Genomic DNA, 27120 nt, shown 5'->3' on the forward strand with positions numbered 1-27120 from the left:
AATCAGACATTGTATAATATTAAAAAGGCGGACAAGAGATTTTTATCATTTAAAAGCAATGTCGTTTTAAACAAGTCGTAAAGGGATATTAATCGCCATTACAAAGTTCAAGTTTAAAGGCTTATGAAAAGTTATTTTTGCAATTAATTAAGTTTTTAAGTATGCACGTCTCATTAAGAGAATATTTTTTTTTTCAATTAAAAAAATCGAGAAAATGTTTAATATTCTCCCTTCAAACCCTTCCATTTGTCTCTCACACTCGCCCCAACAACATTTCCCGCTATTTTTTTTATTTCATCTTTTTGATTTCCCTTGGATGGCCTTTCTTTTGTTTTCCCACTGGGCTATTCGACGTAAGGGTCTTTTTGACCCATCACAAAGGTAGGTTTGCAATTACTAAAAAACAATTCAAGACGTCAAATACTAAAGTACAAAAACAGTGGTTCGTATCTTTGAATTCTCGTGAATTTTATATTGTAGGTACTAACTGCCCCCACGAACTTTGTTTCTCCTTAATGTGATTTTACATAGCCTACCTTTTTAGTACATACCAACATGGACCATTTTGCTGAGACACCCCAGATACTATTTGGTTTTCCGAAAATAAAACTTTATCGGTTCAACACATATATTTTATTAAACAAAAATAGCGGTGAAATCATAGAAAAGTAAAGAAAATAAAGATCATGAAAATTAAGGGTTGTATGTATTTTGAACCACCCAAAACATCACGAAAATCGGTCGAGCTATTTCGGAGGAATTGTATTCCAAAACCGTGTCACGAGAAATTTATATATCAGATTTAACAATGAACTAAAATTTTATCTGAAAAAGTAACTGATAAAGCTAGTAAAATACATTTTTAAGCGATCTAACATAAACCTTAATACATAGGGACATATCTAAGCGCGAACAAAGTCTTTAGGAGACTTAGTTTGTCAACATGCTTTGACGAAATTAGAGATAACACTTAGGTCCATAATCTAATTCGTATCTCGAGTCCCAATCTCATCTTCATACAGATAAAATGGTTTTGACAGCTCTTGAAACTAGACCTTAGTTAGGTTACGTCAAAAAGCTCTTGCCATAAGTCAAAGTTCGCCAAATCTCGTCTCCTTCTCCCTAATGAACTTGATAACACCTTGAAGGGTAAGATGTAATCTTAATCACACAGTAGCCCGTAATAGACACATTGAGTATTCCAATATATTATCGAGTCACATGTCTAAAGGGATTAAACCTTTTGCCTCCATAAAAAGCATTATAATAATTAGGATCCGATGTCAAAATAGTCTCGGTAAGAAACTTTGTGACCATCCTTCATCGCGTTAAGTAGATCCAACAATACCCATCCAGATATAAGGAATACTTATAAATTAGAACCATAATCCGATGATGCATATTCGTGAGTCACAAAAAGTTTTCTACCTCCTTTGGGCTTAATATCTTAATGCTTAGAGATTCCAAAGCTTAGTGTTAACGAAAATATCGTATAGTAATTATTTCATTAATTTACTTACGGGAACTTATGCAGATATTATATTTTTATTAGTTGTTGTTAGTTGTTTGTCCGCTATGGACTTCTAATCAACCGAACCGAGGCAAATTTGCACACCGTGTGCAATTTGATCTAACTTAAAAGATTGGATAGCTTACATCTCAATTTATACCCGCAATATGATATTGCAAATATTTGTTAATTATTTGATACAATTCTAACAGATGACGCTGTGTTAAAAGTAGTCACATAAGTTCTCCTACCGTTTCCCTTAATAGTTTACTACTATGTAATAAACAAAAACCTTAGCCACAGCAACGCTTGGCCGAGTCTGCTAATTATTTAATAAAACAAACGTCTAAAGACTTACAAATAATAGCATGGATTTTTTATTGCACACATTATGCTTAAAAATGACTTAAAAAAAATGTCAAAAAGTGTTGGTTACATATTCAACGTACATTAAAATAATAAAAACGCCTAGTGGCAAATACGATTGGAATGAAGAATCCATTGATAATACCCGAAGTAGTAAAACTTGGAGGTGTTAAAAGGTAAACGTGAGATGATTTAATCATTCACGATGCGATCATTTATCATATCTGGCGAAAGTGTTAAGTTGGGGCGATCAATGTTTTTTTTCCATTCTCACATTTTATATCTACGGCTTTTTATAACCTTGGTTTGTAGCGCATTCACGCACGGAATCCGAAAAGTATGGAGACGACAAAATGACTTCTAATAATAATAATAAATGCTATAACAAAAGTATTAAAACAATGGTTTATTAATTTAACCAGATGCTTTTTAATTTCCTTTAACAATTTGTATTTTTAATATAGATGAAGTAATATATTACGAATGTATGAATTTTATTATTATATTTTTTTAACCTAGTTTAGGTAGTTTAGTTTAGCTATAGTAGTTAAAAACTTTATTTTCATGTAATGTTATGTTTAACAAAAAGCTATCAGAAAGCTTACAAGGCTTTAAAAATCCGAAACTCATAATTTGCCGCCAATTCGGCTAGGATCAGACAGTTTGATGGATTCTTAATGCAAAATTAATTAATTAATTTTATTTGACTGTTTTGATTATTATTGACTAGAAAAATCTATATTTTCCGTCTTTTGTGACGTATAAGCGGAAAATAATACGATTACAAAGAAAATGACGGCAATAGGACTATATAGGACTGAAGGGTATTAACAATATTTTACCTATTAAACGATTACATTTTTAAAATCTAAAACTTGACACATAGTAAAAATTGAATAATATTGTCTACTAACGTATTAACGAAAACGCTTTCGTATATTGCAACTGAATGTACCGATTAAAATCAAACCTTGCCACGTTGACTTAAGGTGCTTTTTAAGAAATCCCGATTCCGTGTAATTTGATATGCTATTGAAAATCATAAGCTAAAGAATTAAGGTACATAACTAACAAGATTTCTTTACACAGTTAATCTCGATTATTCACGTACTAGCAGCTCACGAGTCTAAAATTATATAAATACAATATGGAATATCAATACAGTGTAATTTGTTTCCATGCATAAAAATGACAGAAATCCGAGCTATAAAACAATTATATTTAGCTGGTTTCCTGCTATTAATGTAAATCTACAGAAGTATTAAAAAAATGTTAGATAACTTAGCTTTCCTCAACCAAAGTGCAGTCTAAATTAAAACATGACTTCGTAACTATCGAATAACTCACCCCGCTTGCGTGTGATAAATACAATTCAACGGATTATAAGCTGGTTCGACCCTCTGTAATACATCGATGAAATAGTTTGATGTCACATTCATAATCGGTTAAATATAGAATTCACGAGTTTTACTCAATTTATTGTTAGCATTACAACACAAGTATAACATATAATACAACACACAACGAAGTATAATTTTTTTTCAGTTGCACTCTATTGATCCATATATTATATCAATCTAGTTTTGATTTCCTAACGTACTGATGGAAATTATATCCAAAACTTATTTAAGCATTTTTAGTCCATAACTTTTCAGCAATTGCTTATCTGTATCCTGGTGTATTTCGATCTTGGTCAACCAGGGTCTGCTCACCAACATTAAAGAACTGAGTCATGTGTTTCATTGATACTAAAATCTTAAGAGTCATTTATATTGACCGTGTTGCTTGGACGTCCACAAATTGGACTTACGAAAATATTAAAGGTTTACGCCTGCATTTGTCTTCCGTGTTTAATACACGAAAATTATACACATAGCAATAAAAATCGTACAAAACTTTTATGCTGAAGGCATCTTCTCCTACATGTTGGAGAGTTCAAATGTAATGGTGAATAAGGTTGTCACAACCAATCAACAAAACGAGCAAATATATCTAATAAATCAAACTAACTGCAGATTCGCGTCAACCGAGCCCCGATTATTTAACAGAAAGAAGAATTATTCCAAAGTGGTCGAACTAACAAAGAACAGCGTATGGATTACGCTGTCAAACTTGAGTAAAATTTATTATCGGATTTTCGATTCGGCCACCAATGAAGTTGTTTAACAACAAAATCTTTTGATAGATTTATCCTGGCTGACCGCATTCAGAGATTCGGTCTTACTTTAAATATGTCGCTATAAATTTTGGACCCCTTCGTCAGTAGGTATAATATGTTGCCAAAAATTAATACAGATTCCAAATTTTAAATCAACTTATTATAGTTAAAGCAATTAAATCCGTGATTCCTGATTAAACATTTGAGTCTGGGTCTAATTGTGTCAAAATGTTAATTAAAACAGATAAAGATTAGATAAAGATTAGATCTTTATAATTGTTTAGCTCTCAAAAAACACTCTTTTATACGTGTGTGAGTTTTATTTAATCAAAATTAAAAATATAAGGATGTGTTGTTTTAAAAATCCACAAATATTAGTAGTATTGATTGCAAATTGCATTTATACCAAAACATAGTTTCCACAATATATAACAACTTTGTGACCAAGGATAAGATTCAAAGACGTTACTAAGTGTAAATCCAGAATGTCCTTGTTTGATACGCTAAGCTGTCCAAATATTTCCTTAAATTACATACAATGCAAGTTTACATCACTACTGAAATACAATCTTTAACGTGTTGTAAACGATGCGTAACTAAAGAGTCATCAAAGGGTCACGACCTACCAACGAACGAGGGACATTTGTCTAAACCATAATGATTGATGTCGTATCTTTAGCCATTAAATAATATTAGTTAAGAAACGAAACGATCGATCAAAAATCAATTTGATAGTCCATTTTGGTAATGGATTTACGCTTCTGTGTAAGAAAGGAATTTAATAGGCGCTTTAGTAGAAAGGTGCGCACGCGCAGGTAAAACTACTCTGCTATATATGGCTATTTGAATAAGTTTTGATATTTTGTTTATTATATTATGTAATATTTTGGTAAGTTAATCAATCAGATTTTTGTATAGATAAATTTCATAAATTTAATCTTTTTTAGAGTTTTATAATATTATAATTAAATTTCAATCAAATAGCACGATTTTTTTAACGATTTATTTTAAAAGATAAATAATTATTTGCTCATAATCTAAGCCGTTACGTAATCACTTATTCGTATCTGTCAAATTCTTTTCCAGTTGCAATTATTAATACATAATAATAAAAGCCTTTTTTGTACAAATATCTCATTATGATAAAATATCTTGCAATTCGATGTGCCTCTCTCTGTTTAAATAATTAATTTGGCTGTAATTAATTAGTCATAAATACACACATGATAAACAACCAAATACTGTGTTAAAATATGCCTCCACCAATTCTAAGTTAAGCATATTTATAATGTAATTATACTCAACAGGCTGCGGGAATCGAGCTGAAAGAAAACTTGGCAGCCAGTGCCGCGAGTTGGCCCTACCCTACTGTATATCATCCTTACGATGCTGCATTCGCTGGTTATCCTTTTAATGGGTAAGTCTTGAATTGAACTTATTATAAAGCAAACTTTAAACTTGTATGCCATATTAAAACTGATAAATCAGGTCATATAACTTATATTGAGTCAATTATTCAATTACGAATTCGACTTAGGGTCCTTCAAGAAAAGAGCGTACAAATTCTTAAAAGGCCGGCAACGCACTCGCGAGCCCTTTAGTACCGAGAGTGTCCATGGGCGGCGGTATCACTTAACATCAGGTGAGCCTCCTGCCCGTTTGCCCCCTATTCTAAAAATAAAATAAAATATCTGCACTATGTGAACAGAAACATTGTAAACGTTATAAGTAAAAATCATTATGAGAAAATAAATGTTACGACGACGATACTTCAATCGCAAAAATTCTAAAATTTGTAAAAAATCCTAGATTCACGTTTAAAACTGAGCTGTTCATCAAAAATAGCCTCCAATATTACCTCGATGGACGTCATTCGTCTGATCGATTAAAACACTTTTACGGCGCACCTCCACAATGCACCATTCAGGGTATTTTTTGCAATTCGATTTACTTCAAGCAAAGAGCTTACTAATTTTCGTGTGCCCTTTGAAATTGCATTAATATATTAGTGTTGCTTTCTCCAATCCATTCCTTATATCTAATCTCATTTATCTATTTTTCCCTACAGTGAAAGTCAATATAATTTTTATTGTACTGTAATTCTTGCAATAATTAAAATCTTTAACTAAAAGGTAGAGTGGAATTGTATGTACCTACATGGTAACGATGGTATCATCGCAATAGTCTACCTTTGTTTAGAAATATAGTATAATCTGTGTGATAAAGAAATAATGCTATTTTTCGCTATTTCCAATTTTCCTTTCAAGCCTTATTGGTTTTCCTATACGTGTCAGTTACAAGCCAAGTCTTAGAACTGAATAAATTATCGATCCAAATCTTAAGAGGAAAACTTGATCTGACAGCAGCGCCGAGAAGAATAATTTGCTTCTTTTGCAAAAATTCTTCCATTTTTAACGAATAAAATACTATCCGACTGTAACAAGTACTAACTCGCCTGACTTCGTTTGCGTAGACAGTGTAGCTTAAAAATATTTTCATGCTGACATGCATTTATAAGAATGCCTGCCTTAATTGTATTTATATAAACGCCGTATCTTTTTGTTCTAATCATACTAGAAACGGGAAATGTCAATTATGAATTTAGAATTTATTGATGTTATAGCTCGGACCTATGAACACAATTGCGCCGTTGAGATGATATCCGAAAATAAACTAAACAGGCTCTGAATAATGCCTATCAAGTATAACCGATTGGAGCCGCTTATCTAAAATTCATTTCCCAATTCACGCCGAGGACGGTGTTTAGAGCTGGCATAATTAATTTTTAACTAACTCGACGCTTCGCCTCCGGACTTCACACTCAAATGCACGTGTATTCCAAAAAGAGCAATTCCCAACAGTCTTTGACGGCATTTTCGTTCAGAATTTTTAGCTCCTATCCATCTGCGGGCATTACTGAAACGGCTGTGATTTTCGTATTTCGTACTGATATCTATGTTGATAGCGGTGACTTGTAAAGATTAAACATGAGTTTATATGATATGAGTATGTTAGATATCTGTTTGTCGGCAAGTAACATCGAACATGGCGCCTTATCACGAAGCGCACTTTAAAATCGATTTTCATAAACGTTGTGGAGGCAATTATTTCATTTGTAATTAGTAATTCAATTGATATGATAGGCCGTTTGTCGGTAGCGGACTAGCCGATGAATATCATGGCTGATAAAGCTATATATACAATTCAGTTTATGTATGCGATACTTGTTCAATTAGGTATTAAAGTAGAAATATTCTTATAGTTTCTGATTTTTTGTCTGTGTTATAAAGAAAAGGTTTGTAGTGAGTTTAAGCCTTAAGGAATGTGCTCGATTGTAAAAATTATTTCCCTATCAGAGTGCTTAAATATTCCAAAATAACATGGACTTATTATGCAGAATGACATGCTAAAGTAAAAAAATTAAGTATAAATAGTAAAGCTTGTATTTACGGAAGCTATTTCCGTATTTAGACTCATAAAACTGAAACAGTACAATGATATTAGTGTAGATAAATTTCGAGAGTTTTTTTTATAAAAACGGATAAAAATATTATTGAAGTCATTACGTTATTAACTTCGTGGTGAATCGTGATAATAAAATCTTGATACGATATTTTGGACATCATTTATGTTTTAGTTCTATCAAAATTGAACACAGATTGTAGCTACTAGAACATATGTGATATCAAAAAAATCATATTTTTATCAATAAAACAGTCAATCATTGTGTGGGTTATACTGATAGGTGAAAATTATAATCCATATTCATTGCGTTTCACGTCACTACTAAAAATCAACCATTAAACCCTGTTGACATTTTACATTGAAATGTTTTTGATACGATAGTCCTAATATCTGGTATTTAGTACGACCGTTCTCTATGTATGACCTTAATTATAATACAGAATGGTACAATATGCAAATTAACAATATATCGCAAATATTATCGCGGCCATTGGTCATGCTTTGGACTGGTTGTCCTACAAGTTATAATTGAGAACGACATACTAACTTTATTTCTTGTTATTTCATACTTTACATTCTATAGCTTCAAGGTATAGAATGTAAAGTATATATGCATTGTGAAAATATGGGAGTCAAGAATCTATACAATTTATTTCACACCATCAAACTATTCAAGAACTAAACAATTTTACCAATGAATTTAAAAAGCAGAAAGAAATGCATGATATATCATCTAATAACAGTAGAGCAGTGTTGGCCTAGTGGCTTCAACGTGCGACTCTCATATCTGAGGTCGTAGGTTCGATCCTATATCCTATGCAGGTTGTAGCGCCACTGTTTTTTTTATCATCTAATAAAATATGATTAATAATTAATATAAAAATACTTAATTAGTCTAAATCAACTCTTCGTCGCTTTCTGGGATATTATGTATACGCTGTAATTCATTGAGATAAATGCGAGCTGAGAACAGTACCAGTATATAGCGATTATACCTGCAAGAATTTTATACAACACCAAAAAATAAGAATAAGATAATTTATTGGCCCAAATTATTACACAGGACATAGTCATCTTGAAATTAGAGAACGCCACCTTTTCCAAAAAAGAACTTTCATACTTCGAATAGGCCTTTGAACTCATAATCGCAATAAAAAGTTTTTTTTTTTCAATTCGTCGACATATAATTTTTTGTCTTTAGCTTATTTAGGGTAGAAGCGCGCTCATTGATGGCTCATTACTCATATGATAAAAATTAATCGACCGATGTTTAAGAAATTCACAACGAGGCAGCCGGAATATATTAAGTATATTCTCTCGGAATCTGTTTCAGGAAAACGTACATTGTTCAATGTTTTTTCGCTACTACATCACTAACTACGTTTTTGAAGAATGTTCACTTAATACGAGTGTACACAATGAGAAATGGTACAATATATGAACATTCATTTGATTCATTAAGCTTAGCTTAGCGCCTTTAACGTAAACTTTTTGCTCCCTTTAATTAAAAGTCAGGAATTCAAGTAGAGTTTATTTTTTCCTAAAACCCACCCAGCCGAGACCGTGTTGTTATAATTAGCAATTTATATCAATTTTAAGTGTGTAACATGATTTTTCTATTACGGAACGGTCATTAATATGTGTCGGCAGAACAGTCGTGTTTGTTTTAATGAAATTCGAAGTTGGGTAAAATAATATTAATGGTGAGCAATAGTTTATCAACTTTGGCACATTTCCTCACATTGAATTGTAATTACCTATGCCGTAGCTACGTAAATTTGTAAGATCTAAGTAGGCACTGTTTTATTTTTACAACTCCTTTAAATTTTCCTTAAACTTGTGATATAAGGAAAATAAGTGAAATGCAATTGAATTTATTTTTCCTTGATTTTATTTTAATCACAAACATAAGAGAAAACACAATTTATTGGATTTCTCGTGTACTTAAATCTTGATTTGTTTAAGTAACCGTTAATGAACTCTGAGTATGCGTAATAAACATTAAATTATTTCTAGTGAGCGTATGAACGCGTGGGCAAAACATGATTTATATGTTTTTAATTGCAACCAACGTGAGTTCAACGAAGTAAGATGTTATGTAACAGTTTACAGTAAAATAACTGCCCTTTTAAAAATACAATACACTATGCATTATTATTTTGTATTATATAGTATTATATATATGTATAGAAAAAAGAATATTCTTCCGTAATAAATAATTACGTAATCCAACACAACATTTTTTTAGTACTTTTTACTTTTTTTACTAGAGTGTCAGTCAGGATAGATTCTGAATAATTAGGTATTTTCCAAATAATCAAAATCATTTATTAAATGACATTTATAAGTAAGCAAGATAATACCAATGGGCATAATTAATTAAACAAATTGATAATTTAATAATTAATATAGTATTGAACTTAATTGTTTATATTTAATTTATGTATCTGAAGCGTAATTGCAAATCATTATAATCGCTCCTTGAAGGTGTTAATATATCAGCTATTAAGATTTAGCGAGAACTTTGGCTTTTGCATGTCAGTAAATTTTTGACGCATGGTAGTCCGACTTTGCGTTAACACTTCTGGCTATAACCCATACACACTTTACTGAACTTGAAGCCCTACTCAAGCGCAGGTGTCAAAACTCCACTCAGCTGCAAAAGAGTTCCGACATTAACATTCAAATAGTTCCCAAGTACATTCATACCCTTGTATATAAACTTATATTCTAGACGAATGACTTCTTACAGCAATTTTATTTTAATCTTTTGTCGTAGGAGCTGTAACTAGCTGTAAGAAATATCAACTGTAAATATTGTTAGGTAAACCTTCTATTACGTAATTGATGAGTTTCATCATGGGACGTCTAGGCAGAATACGAAATTCCACCCGTAGCACCTCGACCTTGGCTAACTAAGCCAGCCTAGCTTCTTCCAGACGTACATAAGTTTCCTGGGAATCACTCAGGCTTCAAGGAGCGAACTCACTGCTCCGAGTATTTATGTACGTTGGTTAGCCACAGCCTCGCATTCCAAGACCACGTGGATGGATAACTGTGTGATGCGCTGAAACAGCCAAGGACAAAAATTTGCTTATTAACGAGACGATGGCCCTTATTTGTCTCTATAATTAAGATTAGTTCGGTTGAGGCTTTGACTAGCAGATTACCAGGTAGAGTCATTCGACTATCTGCAGCGTATTTCGCGACTCTTAGAGTTCTGCCTATCTTTGGCGAATCCAGGTTCGGTTGCGAGAACGGCGAGGGAAGGAGTGGATACGGGCCAGCGGGCTGCAAGGAATTAGTAATTAAATAAGGTGATCAGACCACAACGCAGGTGTGACCTTAACTAACACCTTTAAACCTTTTATTGTTGTTTAATTCGTTTTTTATTAATCTAGCCAACTATTAACTTTTATGATGAAATAATTTAAAAGCACTTTTGATATTCTGTTGGGGATTTCATTTATATTAATATATTCTTATTAGTAATGATGAACAATATTGGTAGGCTTTACTATGACTGTGTATGTGTGTGTGACTCTAATCACAGAGCTCGTGGTTTCAATCCACGGCTATGGACCGATCAGTGCGCTTTTGACTCTTGCTAGTATGGTGAAACTTTTTGAGAAAAAATGTCCAAATCTAAAAGTTTGTAGAGCCGGGGGTTTTTGTATTATAGTTGTTATTAAAATTAAACATTAATTTAAACATACTTTTATTAACTTGCATTTTGCATGGCAATATGTCAACCTTCTTTTGTATGTATTTTTGGCATTTTATTGATAATTTTATTTTGCCTATCAATATTAAAAAAACACTGATAAAATTTTGTTAATACACAATTTAATTTTTATTTACATACTCCTACAGTTATACTAAAGATTCATTTGCAAAGGAAGGAAAAAATCAATAAAGTCAGATACAAACTAAGTATAACGATTATTGATATGTGTGTTGTGTAAGAGTGTGTGCATGGGGTGCGCTTATGATTAAGTTATTTACGCTGTCTTAATACTTTTAAACATATTTCACGACAGCTGAAACAAATCAAGGCTTAACCTAGTAATTAAAATAACAACTAAATAAAAAAAGAAATAAAAACTAAAATTTGACCTCTGTGGCAGTGCACCGTACCGACTTACCATGGATAGCTTGTATCGACAGATGGCTATCACAATCCCTCTATTGATTATTGGCATAATTTTTACCACATTTGGATTAAGATGGCTATATGGTTAAAAATGGATTGAGATAGGTTATTGGGTTCTGGCGTAAAACAACCATCGGCTCGCGTCACCGGTTCTATGCGCGGGCGCCTACTTAATCATTAATTAAACGGTTCCTTAAAAAAAAATTTTTGAAATTCGAACCCTCCTTCGAGTTAAGTGTTTTTATTGGCTTACCTTAACCTGTCATTAGGAAAGAGAGCAATGTCAATGTTATGTCAGTATGGTAAATAAAATGCTGTAATTGTCACAAAAACCAACAACATACCTAATGTGCAGAACACCTGCTCTTGCAAAATGTATGAACAAATTAACGACTTAACTGTTTCACGATACCGTCTAGAAAATAGACTTTAAAATAAAAATATTGCTTGGAATGAAATATATATGTCCATATTGTTTATAAAGACGTGAACCAAGACTTGGGCTTAACAGAATGTGATTTATGAAGAGAATAAATGGAATAATAAATAAAAGTAATTTTTCTTTATTACTTTGAATATATTTGCCACTGCGTTAGTATTCCATTACAATGCCAAATCAACGTTTGATGAAGGCTTTTAAACGGTCTCAGACGCTGTTTTATTACACCTTATTTTCTCTATACAAAAAGCTAAATAACATTTTTTGCTGATGATGTAATTTTATACTGTAAGTAGAAATGGAAATATTATGCGTATAACTAAGTATGCATGGGCATTGATTAAGTCTTAAGTGATTATAATTTCATTTAAAAGTTGATTGGATACGGAACCAATTTAAAACGAAGCTCGCGCGTACTTGGCAACTTTTTCAATACACTTGTTAAGCCAGTTTCCATAATCCATGTAATTACATTTTGCCTACTTAACAGGTGACGTTGCTTACATATAATCATTGTAAATAGTTCTTCGAACAATTAGCGGTTTAACAAGATCTATTTATGCACATACAATTTGTCTCTTTTACAACCAAAATACTTTAAATTAAACACTAATATACTCACGCACTAAGATTTTCATCGTATTGTTTTTATAAAAAACCTTTTAAATTGCATACATCGCAATCAATGCGAGTTTGGGTTCTTCAGAAAAAGATAGTATCAATTCTTGAAAGGCCGGCTACGCACTTGCGAGCTCTCTGGCATTGAGAGTTTCCATGGGTGGCGATATCACTTAACATCTATGAGCCTCCTGCCTGTTAGTTCTATAAAATCAAATAACGACACATAAAAATCACTCTTCGAAAATGACCAACGAGAATCACTTCCTACAAATAAAAGTCATTAAAATGAAAACTAATTAGACATTGTATTGTACAAGGCACTCAAATAAAACCTACGTTTGTTCATTTACTCCGCATGAAAATATACATTGTTAGCGATAAATTACAAATGTTACCGGTAATTAAATCGATGTAGTCCAAAGTTAAGGTCAACGATTGTCATTGTATAATAATGTTTCCTAAATTATATATTCTAATTAAATTTATACATAGCATGTCCAAGCATGTTAGTGGAGCCGCGGAAATGTTACTAGTATAACGGATTAATTCCACAGATTTCGTTTAGAAATTATTATTCCTCAAACCATCTATTAAATATTACTCGTCAGCGTTTCTAAATGAGAACAACCGTTAATATTTGCGTACTCTAATTTTTTATTGTATCTAGAGTTGGGGATGTGCAAGGTACCTACCTGCTCTGTGTCCTACATGAATGAAAGTCTCACCACTGCCAGGCCGGAAGGCCTCCTAGCTAAGGACTATAGTAACTCTATTTGGGACCGGTGATTCCAACGTTTCACGATTAACTCCTTATTTCGTTGAACGCTCTTCATTGATTTAATCCTTGATTCTGGAGTTTTTTTTATAGAATAGAAGGCAAACGGGTAGGAGGCTCATCTGATGTTAAGTGATATATATTAATACCGATAGTTTTCACTCGATATTCATAAATCTGCGATCAACCAACGAAATACTGGTAAGTGACAATGCCAGCCGCGTTCCTGGTTAAAACACCGTGAATTCACATATAATTTGTAGGGAGCGAGAAAAAGAAACCTCTGGAGCTTTTACTTACATGAAAGCTGTCTTTTTGAACAAAACTGTAATAGTTATGTTTTACCTTGACATTTATATTATTTTTACTTTAGACAAAAATACGCCTAGAATGCTTTGTTATATTTTAAATACTGCCGATGTTGTTATTACCTTATCAACACCATCATTATTAGACATTCGAATATGTGCAAATTCCACACTAGTATAGAGGAATTTTCTAAGAATTTACCTAAAGGTGACTCCATGCATAGAAATTATGATATATTAATAGAACTGTATGTGGTGAATTACATACGATTACACGGTATTGCAGTCGATTGTATGAAGTTCCAGAAAGCTCAAGAAATCAATGCCTAGATTTACCAGTGAAATGTTCTGTTATGACGCTCGTGCCGATTAGGACATTTATGGGTCTCAACATCTCTAATACATTAAGACAACTGAGGATAGAACGGTGTGGCAAGTCGACGTATTGGTTAGGGCTTTTCCAGACAGGCATCAAAGTAGACTACGAAGAGAAATGCCTTAATAGACTAATGTGAAAATGACGTAATTTTTATTAGTATCCTCGCTTAGACGCCCATTTGTTTCGTCTATACACTGTATACCCAAATTACTGTATTGGTTACTTCAAAAGATTTTCAATGAAGGAAAAACGTTCCGGACTATGTGAAAGTGTTAGATATTGCATATGAAATTTTTCTTTCTATTGTATAATAATTCTCCCTTGCGGTACAGTCGCGCCGAACGCCATAAACAGCTACCACCCGTTAGCTTCTTGTAGTGCGTGATCAGTGTACAAAGCGTAATACACTTCCGCTCTTCAGCGGCATAATTACAAACGGAAAATTCAACTTACGCGACAATCCAGACGAATTTCGTCGAAGAACAACTAAAAATTATCTATTTAGTGTACACGGGAACATCGACTCAAAGCTGTGGGAAGAAGGGTGAGTTTCGGAGAAAGCTCGCGCTAGAAGCTAGAGTCAGGATGCGACGCACGTATCAATCTATTTGGCCTCCACCCGATATCGTGCACACAAAGTAATCATTACTCATTCCGAAGTTTATTTACGACAGGAAGAAATTGCGATTGTTTTCTCTTAATGGTTATAACTTCCCAATACGCGCGGTTGTTTGCAGAAATAATTAAATAATCTTTTAGTTGCGTTTTAATGAGGTCGATTGCTAATTCGTCGATTGATTTGCTTTTTTGGTTTCATTCATGTATTTTTATTTGAATGTTAAGTTTGTTAAATTGATTTAACAGTTCTTTAAAGGGGAATGTTCTTGTCACAGGGAATAAAATGTATGTGATTGTGTTTTGACGTTTTGGATGATAAATTGTTTTCTTAAGAAAATTGTTGCAGATTTGTAACTTACGCTTCCTTTATTTTTAATTAAGGGTTTTTTGTCAAATTCTTGCAGTTTTAAAGTTTTACATACTCCTTATCTGCCACGTAGAAGATACCTATACGCATATAATAATAAAGAAAAAACAATTTAATTATATTATTACTACATTAAATGGTTTGGTACGACGCGATGGTCCAAAAATACTTCTGCCTGAGTTAATGCCGATCTACCCGATCTACTCTTTTATGTTCTTCGTTAATAAAGTCGAGTCGTCATTATCAAAGTACTGTCTCATTTATTCAGCCATATTTGTGAAATATTAGAGAAATAAAACTAATAATAAATATACAATTTTATTTTCATTTTTTTTCTATTTTTTAAAGTTTAAGACTAATATTATAACCGCAGAACAACTACACGGCAACATAATACCCGTATAAAAGCTAATCCTATTACACAGCTTAAATTAAAAAGCATTTATATATTTCAAATACGGAAATAGGTTCCACCGCTTTTATCATACCGCGTGTATCTAGAAATCAAGCAATTACATAATGCGTCATCTAGATCACCATACGTGGTCAACTTGCTCACGTAGTCTCACGTTTTGTGTGGCCGGCGGACATGACATCACCTCTGGCGAACAAGACACCGGTTTATGGCCACCGTCCACAAGGATAATTAAATTTTTAAACTTTCTTATATTTTATTTTACTTAGTTAATCAATTAAGAAAATCTATCTATCTATAATACAACATTATTATGTTAAGCCATTAAAATGTTATTTCATCTACACTTTTCATGTAAATATAACCGCCTTGTCAACATTATATTATCTAATTTTTGTTCTGATTTGTAAAGACCTTTATTTGGGCTCTGAATATCTGCCACTGTTTTATCTATAATCTAAACCATTGGTGCAAACGAAGACGGGAAAGTCAAAGATTTAAGATCAAGACAAAACAAAATACATCAACAACTTTCATACACATAGTGCAAAAGTAATCGGCAGCCCTAACTGTCCCCAGTTAGAGAATACGTGTACAGACAGCGATTTACAGCTCAAACTGCCAGTCCTCCAGTGTATTACCGAAGTATGGAACAATAAAGAGTGCGCGTTATAGCATATCAATGAAGACAGACGTATGCAGCAAGCGCGCGCGTGCCATTAGTAAACCACAACCAACTTGAAGTAATCGACCGGCTAATTTCATTCTAGACGCATTGCTCGCTTCCTCTTCCCTTTTTCCTATCGGTCAGCGGCTTGGATAGGATTCGTCATTGCTGGATGTTAAACAAAAGTAATAACACTTTTATATTTATTGTAGTAGACGACTGAGAGTTTTTATAAGGTTTTGCGTCTAACGGTCCTTCAAATAAACATCAAAATTCATATAGGTAACACAATGTACACTTATGAACGTCAAGAACGTCAAAAGAACGCTTCTAATTTTACATTTACTGTTCACAATTCAAGCGCGTAGAACGGAAGAGAAGAACGGTCAATAAAATCCAACTAGAAGAGAGTGTTCCAATGCATCTTTTCGAAATGACGTCATGGTAGGAATCAGTCATTCGGCTTATGTAAGCCGTATGGTCTATGTACATGGGCATGTGTTTGACCGCATGTCTATCATTTGTGAGCAGAATATATAAGAGCACACTTCACTTTTGTTATATCTTGTGGCTTGCATGGGTTCAAAAACCTGCATACTTCTATCCCCATACATTTCTTTGGCCAGATAGACCAAATGAAATAAAAGTCATCACCTAAAAGAATGCCTTATTAAGTATTGATATTAGTCCCGAATATAGCCTGTGGCAGGGAGACAGATAAAATACTTATATTTAAACAAAAAAATTAAGAGGTACCAACGATACTTACCAACTAAAAATGTCATAACTGTTGTTATGAACCCAGAAACATGAGAATAAGCGAATCCAAAAAAAAGTATATTTAGCTTATGATTTAAATGTATCACTCAAAACAGTTCTGGCCATAAATATAACAAGTAACAACATTTAAAGGCTTTTACTATAGAAAGAACACATATTGCACATACAACATATTCATATGGTAAAAGGATTCTATGTATAGAACAATGCACTTTACAGGTAATCTAATCCCTATATGTCGAGCACGGCTCTGTAAACATATGTAGTATGCTTGCATGTGGTCTCGAGTACATAATACCTTCGTTGTTCTGACGAACTACGAATTAGCACACGACATTCGTAATCTATAGATACACCTTGGTATGACATACCAGCGTTTTATCTAACTGAACAAACCTTTTAGTATTATTTTAATTTGCATTTGAGTTATAAAAACCATTTAATAAATAACCAAAATAGCTTACATTATAAAGAGAAAGAATATTGTTTTATACTTTGTTTTACAAACACACTCTCAAAAATCATTATGACTATATCGCCAACAACAAATAAGAGGCTTCTAAATTTGTTATCCAAGTAATGTGAATTCCATTTCCCAAATTGAACAAAATTAGTCTATTTAGTCAGGTAGAGGTCAGCTAAATAGGAATACAGATAATGGACTAAAACACTAATTGATTTATCTTCGGCGTTGACCCACTTACCCAAATATAATGATGTTATTTTGAACTAAATACTGTCGTCTTATAACGGCGGGGTCACACAACAATTTCAAGATGTACTTTTAAAAGGTAAATTTATGACGACGTCAATTTTTCGATGTATTCATTTATATCCGGTTACCTTAAAGATCACTTCACTCTGTCACTGTTCGATATTTAAAATATTTTAAAATCGACACAGTGACAAGACAAACGCAGGCTGCAATTTCCCCGTAGACTATCTCAAGTTAGTAATTCTTTTTTGGGATAAGGGATACTCTTCTGTAATAAATTCCCAGAGGACTTTTTAACTCTGCCTTTTATTAAATTTAGGAAATGTATGAAGAAAAGCTGTCTTAAAAGGCTTACTAAAGTCAGCGATTATCTAGTTGATTAAAGGGCATGGGACTAGTGCTGGGCAGGCTACTTCTAATTAATTTGCTATATTTGTTTTAAAATAGGTATTGTTTGATGATTTGCTTTTTTTTTAAAGAGAGTTTTTACGCCGGCTTTTTTCTCGGCCTACACCCTCTGTCTTCTTTGCCGATGAGTTGGGATGCCTACAGGTTCAAATTTAATGACGTGGAATAAGTGATACCTGCCTATCTTATGTTCCATAATAAACGTTTTTTTTAAATTAATAACTTAACTTATGTACATCCGATTGTTGTAATAACAAACCTTTTCTTTATTATATAGCTCAAGGTCTCAATGTTATCACAAGACGCTACAAAATACTACACAAAATTAATTCCTATTATCAAACTAATAAAAACTTGCACAACGATAGTTACAAATATGATTGCGAAACTGGCCTCCCAAGTTCATAAAATTGAATGTTCTCTGTATAACATGTGAGTAATAAACTGTGACCTAAGATAAGTGAACCGCGGGCTCGACACTTAATTTTCGAGTCTACATACACGACTTGTGAGGTCTTGAACATTATAGTGTACAGCGAGTGAACTGAAGACGGATCTGCGCGTTGTCTTCAACGGAATCTTGGCTTTGCAGTACAATGTTAAAGGGGCACTATATATTCGTAGTAGATACTTAATATGCTTCATTAATTATTTATTTTGCAAATAATCAATATGGTTTATGACGTTATTTTTTGAGGGTAGTGTCATTTAAACACAAAAGTTCTTTATTTTTATTAGTTATTTTATATTATATTCTAAACAGACTTGAGTGTTCTTGGTGATTTATTAATCAGGTAAAACTGATAAATTCATATGATTCGTAATTTGGGCTATGATTATTATTTCGTGAAGTGAAAAAACTTTCTTTAACAAGTACAAAGATTTGCTAATGAAATAAAAGCACAATAAAAAAATGAAGACAGATATACGTGCATCGACACAAATGACGTCTAAGATATAGACTACTTCAATAAACTGTTGAGTGATGTGTGATAAACAGAAATTGTTGACATATCTAGTGAGAATTGATAACTTCTGGGAGGTACACAAATTTTGGTCTCCATTTATATTAACTTAAAAGCTTTTATATTATCAAATTATAGTTGATATGAAACGAATAATATTTCATATTTTATACTGTACTTAATTTATACCAAACTAAAAATGTAACGGTTCATTTAATTAATAATTATTTCAGTACAAAGCTAAGATCATCCTACACACATGATTAATTTTATTGATCTTGGAATTTTATCTTTCATATACATTTTGCCTACATAAAAATCACATTTGACACCTAAAATTAATCACCTAATTATTTCCAGAATTCGGTCACAATACTTTAAATAAAGCAACAGAAATAACAGTTCATTTAAAATGTTCCAGATAATATTTGTATGTTGAAAATAATAATAAAATTTGACACTTGTATATAGCGACCGTGAGAGTACTTTCTAACAAGGCGCGGAACAATGTGAACCAACCGTTATTATGATATCAGAGTTCGGACCTACAGCGAACGCCACTACTGTATTATTATTGTTAAATTAATTAAAACTCGCCCGAGTTGCAATAAACTGTCTTATCAACAACGCAAGGAGGGGTCAAGACTCAAGTGAAACAGAAAAATAATTTGCCACTGATAAAACCAATAGTTATAATTTATGTCTTGTTTTCGTAAGCCAATCGAACTAAGAACATATTGATATTTTTATAATAAATCGTTGAGATAACATTTTTGAGTTTATTGATCACGAATCCACCACACGGAGTTTATCTAAATTACTTAAGCAAATTGCTACAACTCGTAATTTTTTAACGATCGCTGTTTTAATAAAATTACACGATTGTTAAGTTATATTACGTTATATAAAACATGTAAAATATGTAAAAATATTACTGAAAACTTCGTCGCTCAAAGGGGAAGCAGCCCCCTAAGCAAAAACAAAGATGGCTGATGGTTTTCACGCTCGGCTTGTCATCGCGCACCGCCCAGCCGTCAGCCCCGTAGAACGCCCTTCGCACCAAGGTTATCTTGCCGATTGGCGTTTAGTCCGAAATTCCTGGCTATTACTGCTTGCTTCGTATTACAGGCATCCCTTTACTGTTTCTATTAGGGGTTTTTATACACGAGACCGGCCAATTAGTCCCCTGATATCATACGCCCAGGACGTTTATCGCGACGTGAATGCGTGCGGTAGGCCTTAATAGCGCGTTGCGAGCTTCGTAATGTATTTTTGGCGTGCCGCGCCCCAACCAGCATATCTACCCAACAATATTTAGTACCTGTATACGGACTTTTTAAAACTACCATAACCTCAGATTGGTCGTTGCGTGAGTCCATTCGTAAATTGCTACGACGAATAATTAGCTTTATCGGACAGTGGTTTTATGAACTCTGTTATTTATTTGTTGCATGAAAGGCAATGTTCTAGCGTTATTTACTCTTTGTACAGAGCTTGTTCCGTGGTTGTACGAGTTGTAGCAGTACTGTTGTTTTGTATTTTGTTATTAGCGGCTTAATTTGGATGCCGGCCAAAACGGACAAATGATTATAGTGGCGATTTTAGGGAGGTTAAGTATTGAAATTGTTGTACTGGCATGATACTGCATTTAAAATTGCGTCTGCTTTTTGCGAGAGTTAATTTTAGATGTTGTAAATTTAATTAACATGTCTAATAATGAGATTTACAATTCGTGAATGTTTACAATATTGATGATAAAACACTTAGCAATTACGCCGCGGCCGTTACATTACTTTTAGATCATAACCTTTTTCCATTTGCAAAGGTAGGCCTTTTTCAACTGGACATATCTTTTAAATTTTATCAATTTACAGTAAGCCACCAGGTGTAAATGGCAGGTTCTTTTAATATGTGGTAAATGTTTATTCAGGAACTGTCTTCTGACACTTCCATCACTTTCCAGAAGTCTGGCTTCAGCCAGGGTTCAAATATACAATCTTAGAGCTAAGAGTTACCTAACAGTTAGTTCCTTTAATTTCTTTTCATAAAAAATATCCTAATCCCGCACAGAATTCTTAATCTAAATGTATACAATGCGTAAACGAAGTCACTATAATGCTTGTGTAATAATTATGTAATAAGTACAAAGTATAGTTTTTTCTGATTCGCTCGAAACACAAGATACCTAGTTGACACGTAATTCGATCATCTACACAAAGCCCGATAAATTTTCAACACAAAACTGTCACCAAGATTTAAAAGACGTCTATAATTTCATAGGCGGTGTATCATTTGACTGATAAACTCGTTGATGTGGAAGAAATAGGCGAACAGTCAGCAACGCATGTTTGCCCCTATAGCAAGGTGTGAAGGTTCTAAACTGTGGTATCTAGTCGCTGGCTGTACGCATCTGAAGTCGATGTCATTGGTAAATTCGAAATTGTAACATGATCCTAGTTGTACCTTTTAAGGCGGCAACTCAAAAGACCTTTGTTTAATCAGCCTATTGGAATGAAAAAGCTGTCCTGATAAAAAATAACGCGATGAATCCTTATAATACAGAACACATTTCTCACTTGTACTTTAATAATTCTAATATAAATGTTATTGAAAACACTAAAAGTATTTTGAAAACTTTATCGTTGAGGAAAACATTTTTGAATCTAATTAGGAACAAATCTACGACGTAAATAGATTCACGCTAACAAAAAATATTGTTTTATTAAGACTAGAATATGTACATAATTTGCAGTCAATGCTACTAAAATCTTTGACTAAATACAATTACGAGACAATGATAAAATAATAAAACCATTCATAAAACGTTTGTGATAAAACTCAAATTGATATTATCAAAAATAGGATTCAAATGAAGGGCGGGCGTGATTCGTTTTAATAACAACAGCGATAGGTGGCAGCAATAATTTTGTGTTTATCTCATTTTTATGAGTTTAAGTAGGAAACGCGAGGTGGCTGGAGATAGGGATTTAATTGAAGGCAGGGGCGAACCACCCGCTGCGGCGGAAAAAATAATAAAAAAATGAACCGCTGCCATCCCCGCGAGCGCGGATGCTGTGAAAGTGGCGCGTTGTGAATAAATGAACGTTTTTTTGTCTGCAGAATATGCCTAAGCTTCGTCGTTCCACTTTCGTATTATCGCTTCAATTCCGCGCTTGTTTAGCTCATTCATCAGGGAGACGTCATTAAAATATAACTTTTGCACTTGATTATATAATAGAGCAAAAGATCCGCACTTTTATTTCGTGTAATTATCAAGAAGCTTTATGCTGACAATAGCTGAATAAACGTTATTAAATTAGGCTAGTCGGCTGGGTTAATGAAAACGGTAACAAAACAAAATAATATTCCATTTCATATTTATTTACGAGAATCTCATTCTGTTGGGGGCGAGAAGAATTAAGTCAACAACGGAGTTACAATAGAGACCGTGTTTATTTAGTACGGTGTGTCAAATGAAATGGAGCTCTCTGTGTTATCTGATAAAGTAGCGAATCGATTGCTTCCCTCTTAGACAGGGGCGATGCCCGTCACTTCTGCGATTTAAGTGACAGTTTTATTAATTTCCCATACTACTCATCCCTATTTTCCACCCTTCTCAGTTACCAACTGCATTGGTGGCATATGGATACACTTTTACGTTTATTCGCTTCTTAAACGAGATATCAACTACGTTTCAATTTAATCGAATATTTTTATTTTGTTAACTAAATTGTTTTTGATATAACTTTAACAAGCGCAATTAATGCTTTGTTATTCTCACTTCTACTATCACTTTGTTTACTTAAAGCATTTAATTAATCTTAATAGAACATAGATACGAGAAATACGTAATAAAGATAGGTTGGGCTGCGTGGCCTGCAAGCGAATGCGTACGGTTCGGGAGATAAGCTGCAACCTAACGCCGACACAGTAGCTAGAGGTTTATCTCGATTTCAATTATTACACTAGCTCTTTCATTGGTCTGGTGGGGCGGCCACGGGAGGCAGGCGGCAATGCCTGCCGCCCCGGTCACGAACCAACTTATCTGCTCTTCCAAATCGGACTCGGCCATTTACGCTTGATTGTATCCACCTTTAAAAACTTTGCGAATTACTCCGTGTTGTTTCTCAGAATATTTCCACGGTATTATGGATGGTACTTTGTTGATTTGAAATACTATTTTGTATATTTGAAATTAAATAGTGTTATTATATGAATGACTAATAGACTATCCTTTCGCCTTGTTTCATAAATGTATGTAATTAAATTATTATGAAATATATATTCGTACGAATTAATTTAGCTTGATGTAAGCATTATTACTACTATTGCAGTTCCTTGCACAATTTATAATAAATATTTGGCGATTTAATAGAGCAACGGGTAGTTTATTGCTCGTTCTTCTCGTACATTGTATACTTTTCGGACGTGATAAGTTCACATCAAGTACCTACACCTGTATTTATATATAATGTTTTGATTAATTTTTATTCAGAGGTATAGTTAGTCAGAGATCTGTGACGTTCTATAATAACATTTATTTTTTGCCAGCAGATATGGAATGGATCTCAATGGAGCAAGGCGGAAAAATGCCACCCGCGAAACCACGAGTACGTTAAAGGCATGGCTCAACGAGCATAAGAAAAATCCATATCCAACTAAAGGGGAGAAGATAATGTTAGCCATAATTACGAAGATGACTCTTACACAAGTTTCAACGTGGTTCGCTAACGCCCGCAGGCGTCTGAAGAAGGAGAACAAAATGACGTGGGAGCCCCGAAACAGAGTAGATGATGATGATAACAACAATGATGACGATGACCACAAAAGCAACGACGGAAAGGATGGATTGGGTATGTACTCTTCATTATATAAATATATGGCTCATGCAATCGTAATAATAGAGAATTCGCGAAATTCTTCAAAATTATTGACGTGTTTTGTTTCAGAAATGCATAATAATATGTAATAATGTAATGTATTTTTGTGACCAGATTTGAAATTTGATCACTCTGAAACATACTATTTAATCATTTGATTTCATAAAACATGATTTAAAATGTGAAACATTATTAAACAAACTTTTTTTATAGATGGAAAAGACTCCGGCACTGGTTCGAGTGAAGATGGTGATAGGCCACAGCAAAGGTTAGATTTGTTGGGTCAACGGACTGAATCTGAATGGTCTGAATCACGAGCTGACAGCGGTCCAGAATCACCTGAGCCATACGAGCGGCCAATACATCCAGCGTTCCAGCATCTGCCATCAAGAGCGCCGCCGGGAAGCACGCCCGCATCAGCAAAGCCGAGGATATGGTCTCTCGCAGACATGGCAAGTAAAGATGGCGAAGTGCCGGCCCCACCCGCCTCCGCGTCTGCCTTCTATCAGTCAGCAGCTGCCGCGGCAGCCGCCCGCCTCGCTCATCCATACCGACCTGAGCTCTACCGCGGCCTTTACCCCCCGACGCATCCAGCAGATGTCGCCCTTCTGGAGTACTCCCGCTCTCTCGCTCTGGCTGCTCCCGCCCCGGCTCCCCCCGCGCCATCCCCGTCGTCGTCCTCCACGTCGTCCCTTGCCGAGCCCCCTCCCCCCTCCCGCGCCTGACCGCTCGCCGCACGTCTGCACCTGGCGCACCGACAATAAACGCGACCGGCCCGTGAGTGACGCGGTACACCTGTAAATATCAATATAAATATACATACGTATATATGCGTGATAATTTATGCACCGGTAGAGAAGCTTAGAATTGTGATAGTGGACAGAGGCGAGCCGTGAGGTTGACAACTCGCAAACGACGTCGCTGCGAATGCGCCGACTGACCGACAATACTAGGTGCTAACTCAAATTGGACCTTGCGAAATGTTACTGTAGTTATTATTGGAGGTGGTTGAGATGAAGTGATTAAATAAAAATAGGTATTAATACGCGTAACGTTTCTACAAGATAGACGTGACTATTATAGACTATTATTTAATATGTAGAGTGTAAATTATTATTTTGAAAATGTTCTCCTTATATTTAGTGCCTAATTACGTCCAATTTTCTCTATTGTGTAATAGTTTCGTAAACGTCTATCATACGAATTATAATACTTATTTATTGATACGAGGTCAGTAGTAATAGCTGTTTGTTTGAGATATTATCTACAGATTGCAGATTTTGAGAAATCTGATTTGTTTGTTTCTAGTCAGACGACTATCATTGTCTTTGTTAAACATAAAATGAAACGTTTCTGCGAACTACACTTTAGTAAGGAATTGGTATGAATGAGAGGCTGGGTCACTATTCCCAATTCACATTATTATAATAAACACAGCCGTAGTATAAAGTGAGTCATTAATTAAAAAAACATTGAAAATATGGGATATGTCCCAGTCTTAATTCCTAAGCAAAGAATCCTTTTTTCATATGTTAAAATATCCTATTTTAATTTTAAATTTATTTTAATGTGTCTATTCAGAAAAATGTCTTTAATGGCCTTGTATAATGTAATAAATTAGTTGTATAGTGATATAAACATTTGTTTCTATATAGTGTAAAATATTTCCAACATTATAGAGACTGAAAGTCCAAAATTGAGTCTATAGTTTTGTACATACATACGTCTCTGTTATTAGTAAATATGTAATCATAAATATGTAAGAGTGATAACACAATAATATCTGTATCACCAGATTCGCATGTAAATAAACAATTAAATGCGTGTGCAACGAACGTATTTTCGGACTATAGTAATTAGTTATTTGTGAAAAATTCGAAAAAAAAATATGATAAATCAGTAAATATTCCTATGTGTTAGTGATAATATTAAAAATTTAGACAGTTTTACGTTTTTAATGTTTAATTGTTCGTAATCACATGACACATTCACAAATTAAATTAAGCAATATTGTTTATAGACGGATTTTGTGAGCTTCAAAGTCGTAACAAGAAGGTGTGTGAATAGATGCAATAAAATTTAATACACAAAATAAACATTCGTATTTTATTATTTTCATTCCTTGTCAACCTAACAAAAACCTCTAACATACCCACTCACAAGTATCAAAACAAAAGCGTAAGGAAGAGAAATGCGCAATTAACTGCTTCACTCTGTGCACTCCTATTCAGTCCAGTCCAGTTTAAATACAGATAAAATAACTACGATATTCAAAGTTTGATATCATTTATTTTCATTTCAAATTACCTTTACGTTAACAAAGATTGACGGAGGTTGCAAAACTGTCATCTGAAGTTAGTGTTGCCAGCTTTAATACTAAAAGAACGTTGAATTACAGAAAACCTAAATTTATATTACCTATATTGTGTAATCTGTCTGTGTCATCTTTTCTAAGAATATATAATATACTATAGTTCTTAACTATAGTAGTTTCGTGATGAATTGTATTATAGTTTGAATACGAATGTAACAAATTCTTAACAAATTGAATTATTACGGGATCTTTGACTGAAATAATCTTCGAATGCTATATGCATTGAATTGTGATACCTAAACATTTATAATATTGTCTGGAATACACAAGAACTTCAAATAAATACATTTATTACATAATATAAATAACTAAACATTTCAAGTGCTTAGCAAAGTTCGCGGTCAACTAAAGACTGTCTCATCGATTCCGCATATAATAATTAGATATTACAGATTTACCCCAAGTTTGTGTTGTATTGATTCTAAGTTGTTTATTTTATACAATTTAAAAGAAACTATGTATTTGTAAATGTAAAAGTATTTGTGGCGGATTTTTGAATTAAATTTTCAGTAGACGTGAGTATGTTAGTGAAAGTAGTTTTTTTTTTATATTTTTTATTATAGAACACTGGGGCAGGAGGCCCATCTGATGTTAAGTTTCTTTTTAATTCTATTAAATAAACTACTTAAAATCAACAGAACACAAACCGGTGTTGTTAATTTTCTAGATTTCTGTATTCACCGTTTGTAACATTTGCTAAAAATTAGACCTATTTTTTTTTACAATTAGACAGATATTTGTAACATGGACTAAAAGA

At 33.6% G+C, this 27120-nt stretch overlaps 1 protein-coding gene across 3 annotated transcripts in view; it reads left to right on the top strand.

Annotated features, from left to right (window-relative positions):
• Nucleotides 1–26085, top strand: part of LOC110999047 (homeobox protein caupolican) — a 44448-nt gene extending 18363 nt beyond the window's left edge. For 2 of the 3 annotated variants that reach the window (XM_022267929.2, XM_045634243.1), the window contains exons 4-6: nucleotides 5342–5451; nucleotides 23661–23962; nucleotides 24203–26085. In XM_022267929.2, the coding sequence (XP_022123621.1) occupies nucleotides 5342–5451; nucleotides 23661–23962; nucleotides 24203–24714 (924 nt within the window). In that variant the 3' untranslated portion in view covers nucleotides 24715–26085. The remainder of the gene's footprint in view (nucleotides 1–5341; nucleotides 5452–23660; nucleotides 23963–24202) is intronic. The other variant, XM_022267930.2, reaches the window with a different exon arrangement.
• Nucleotides 26086–27120: the final 1035 nt, after the last annotated feature.

This window comes from Pieris rapae, chromosome Z (assembly GCF_905147795.1).
Source record: "Pieris rapae chromosome Z, ilPieRapa1.1, whole genome shotgun sequence".
NCBI lineage: Eukaryota > Metazoa > Arthropoda > Insecta > Lepidoptera > Pieridae > Pieris > Pieris rapae.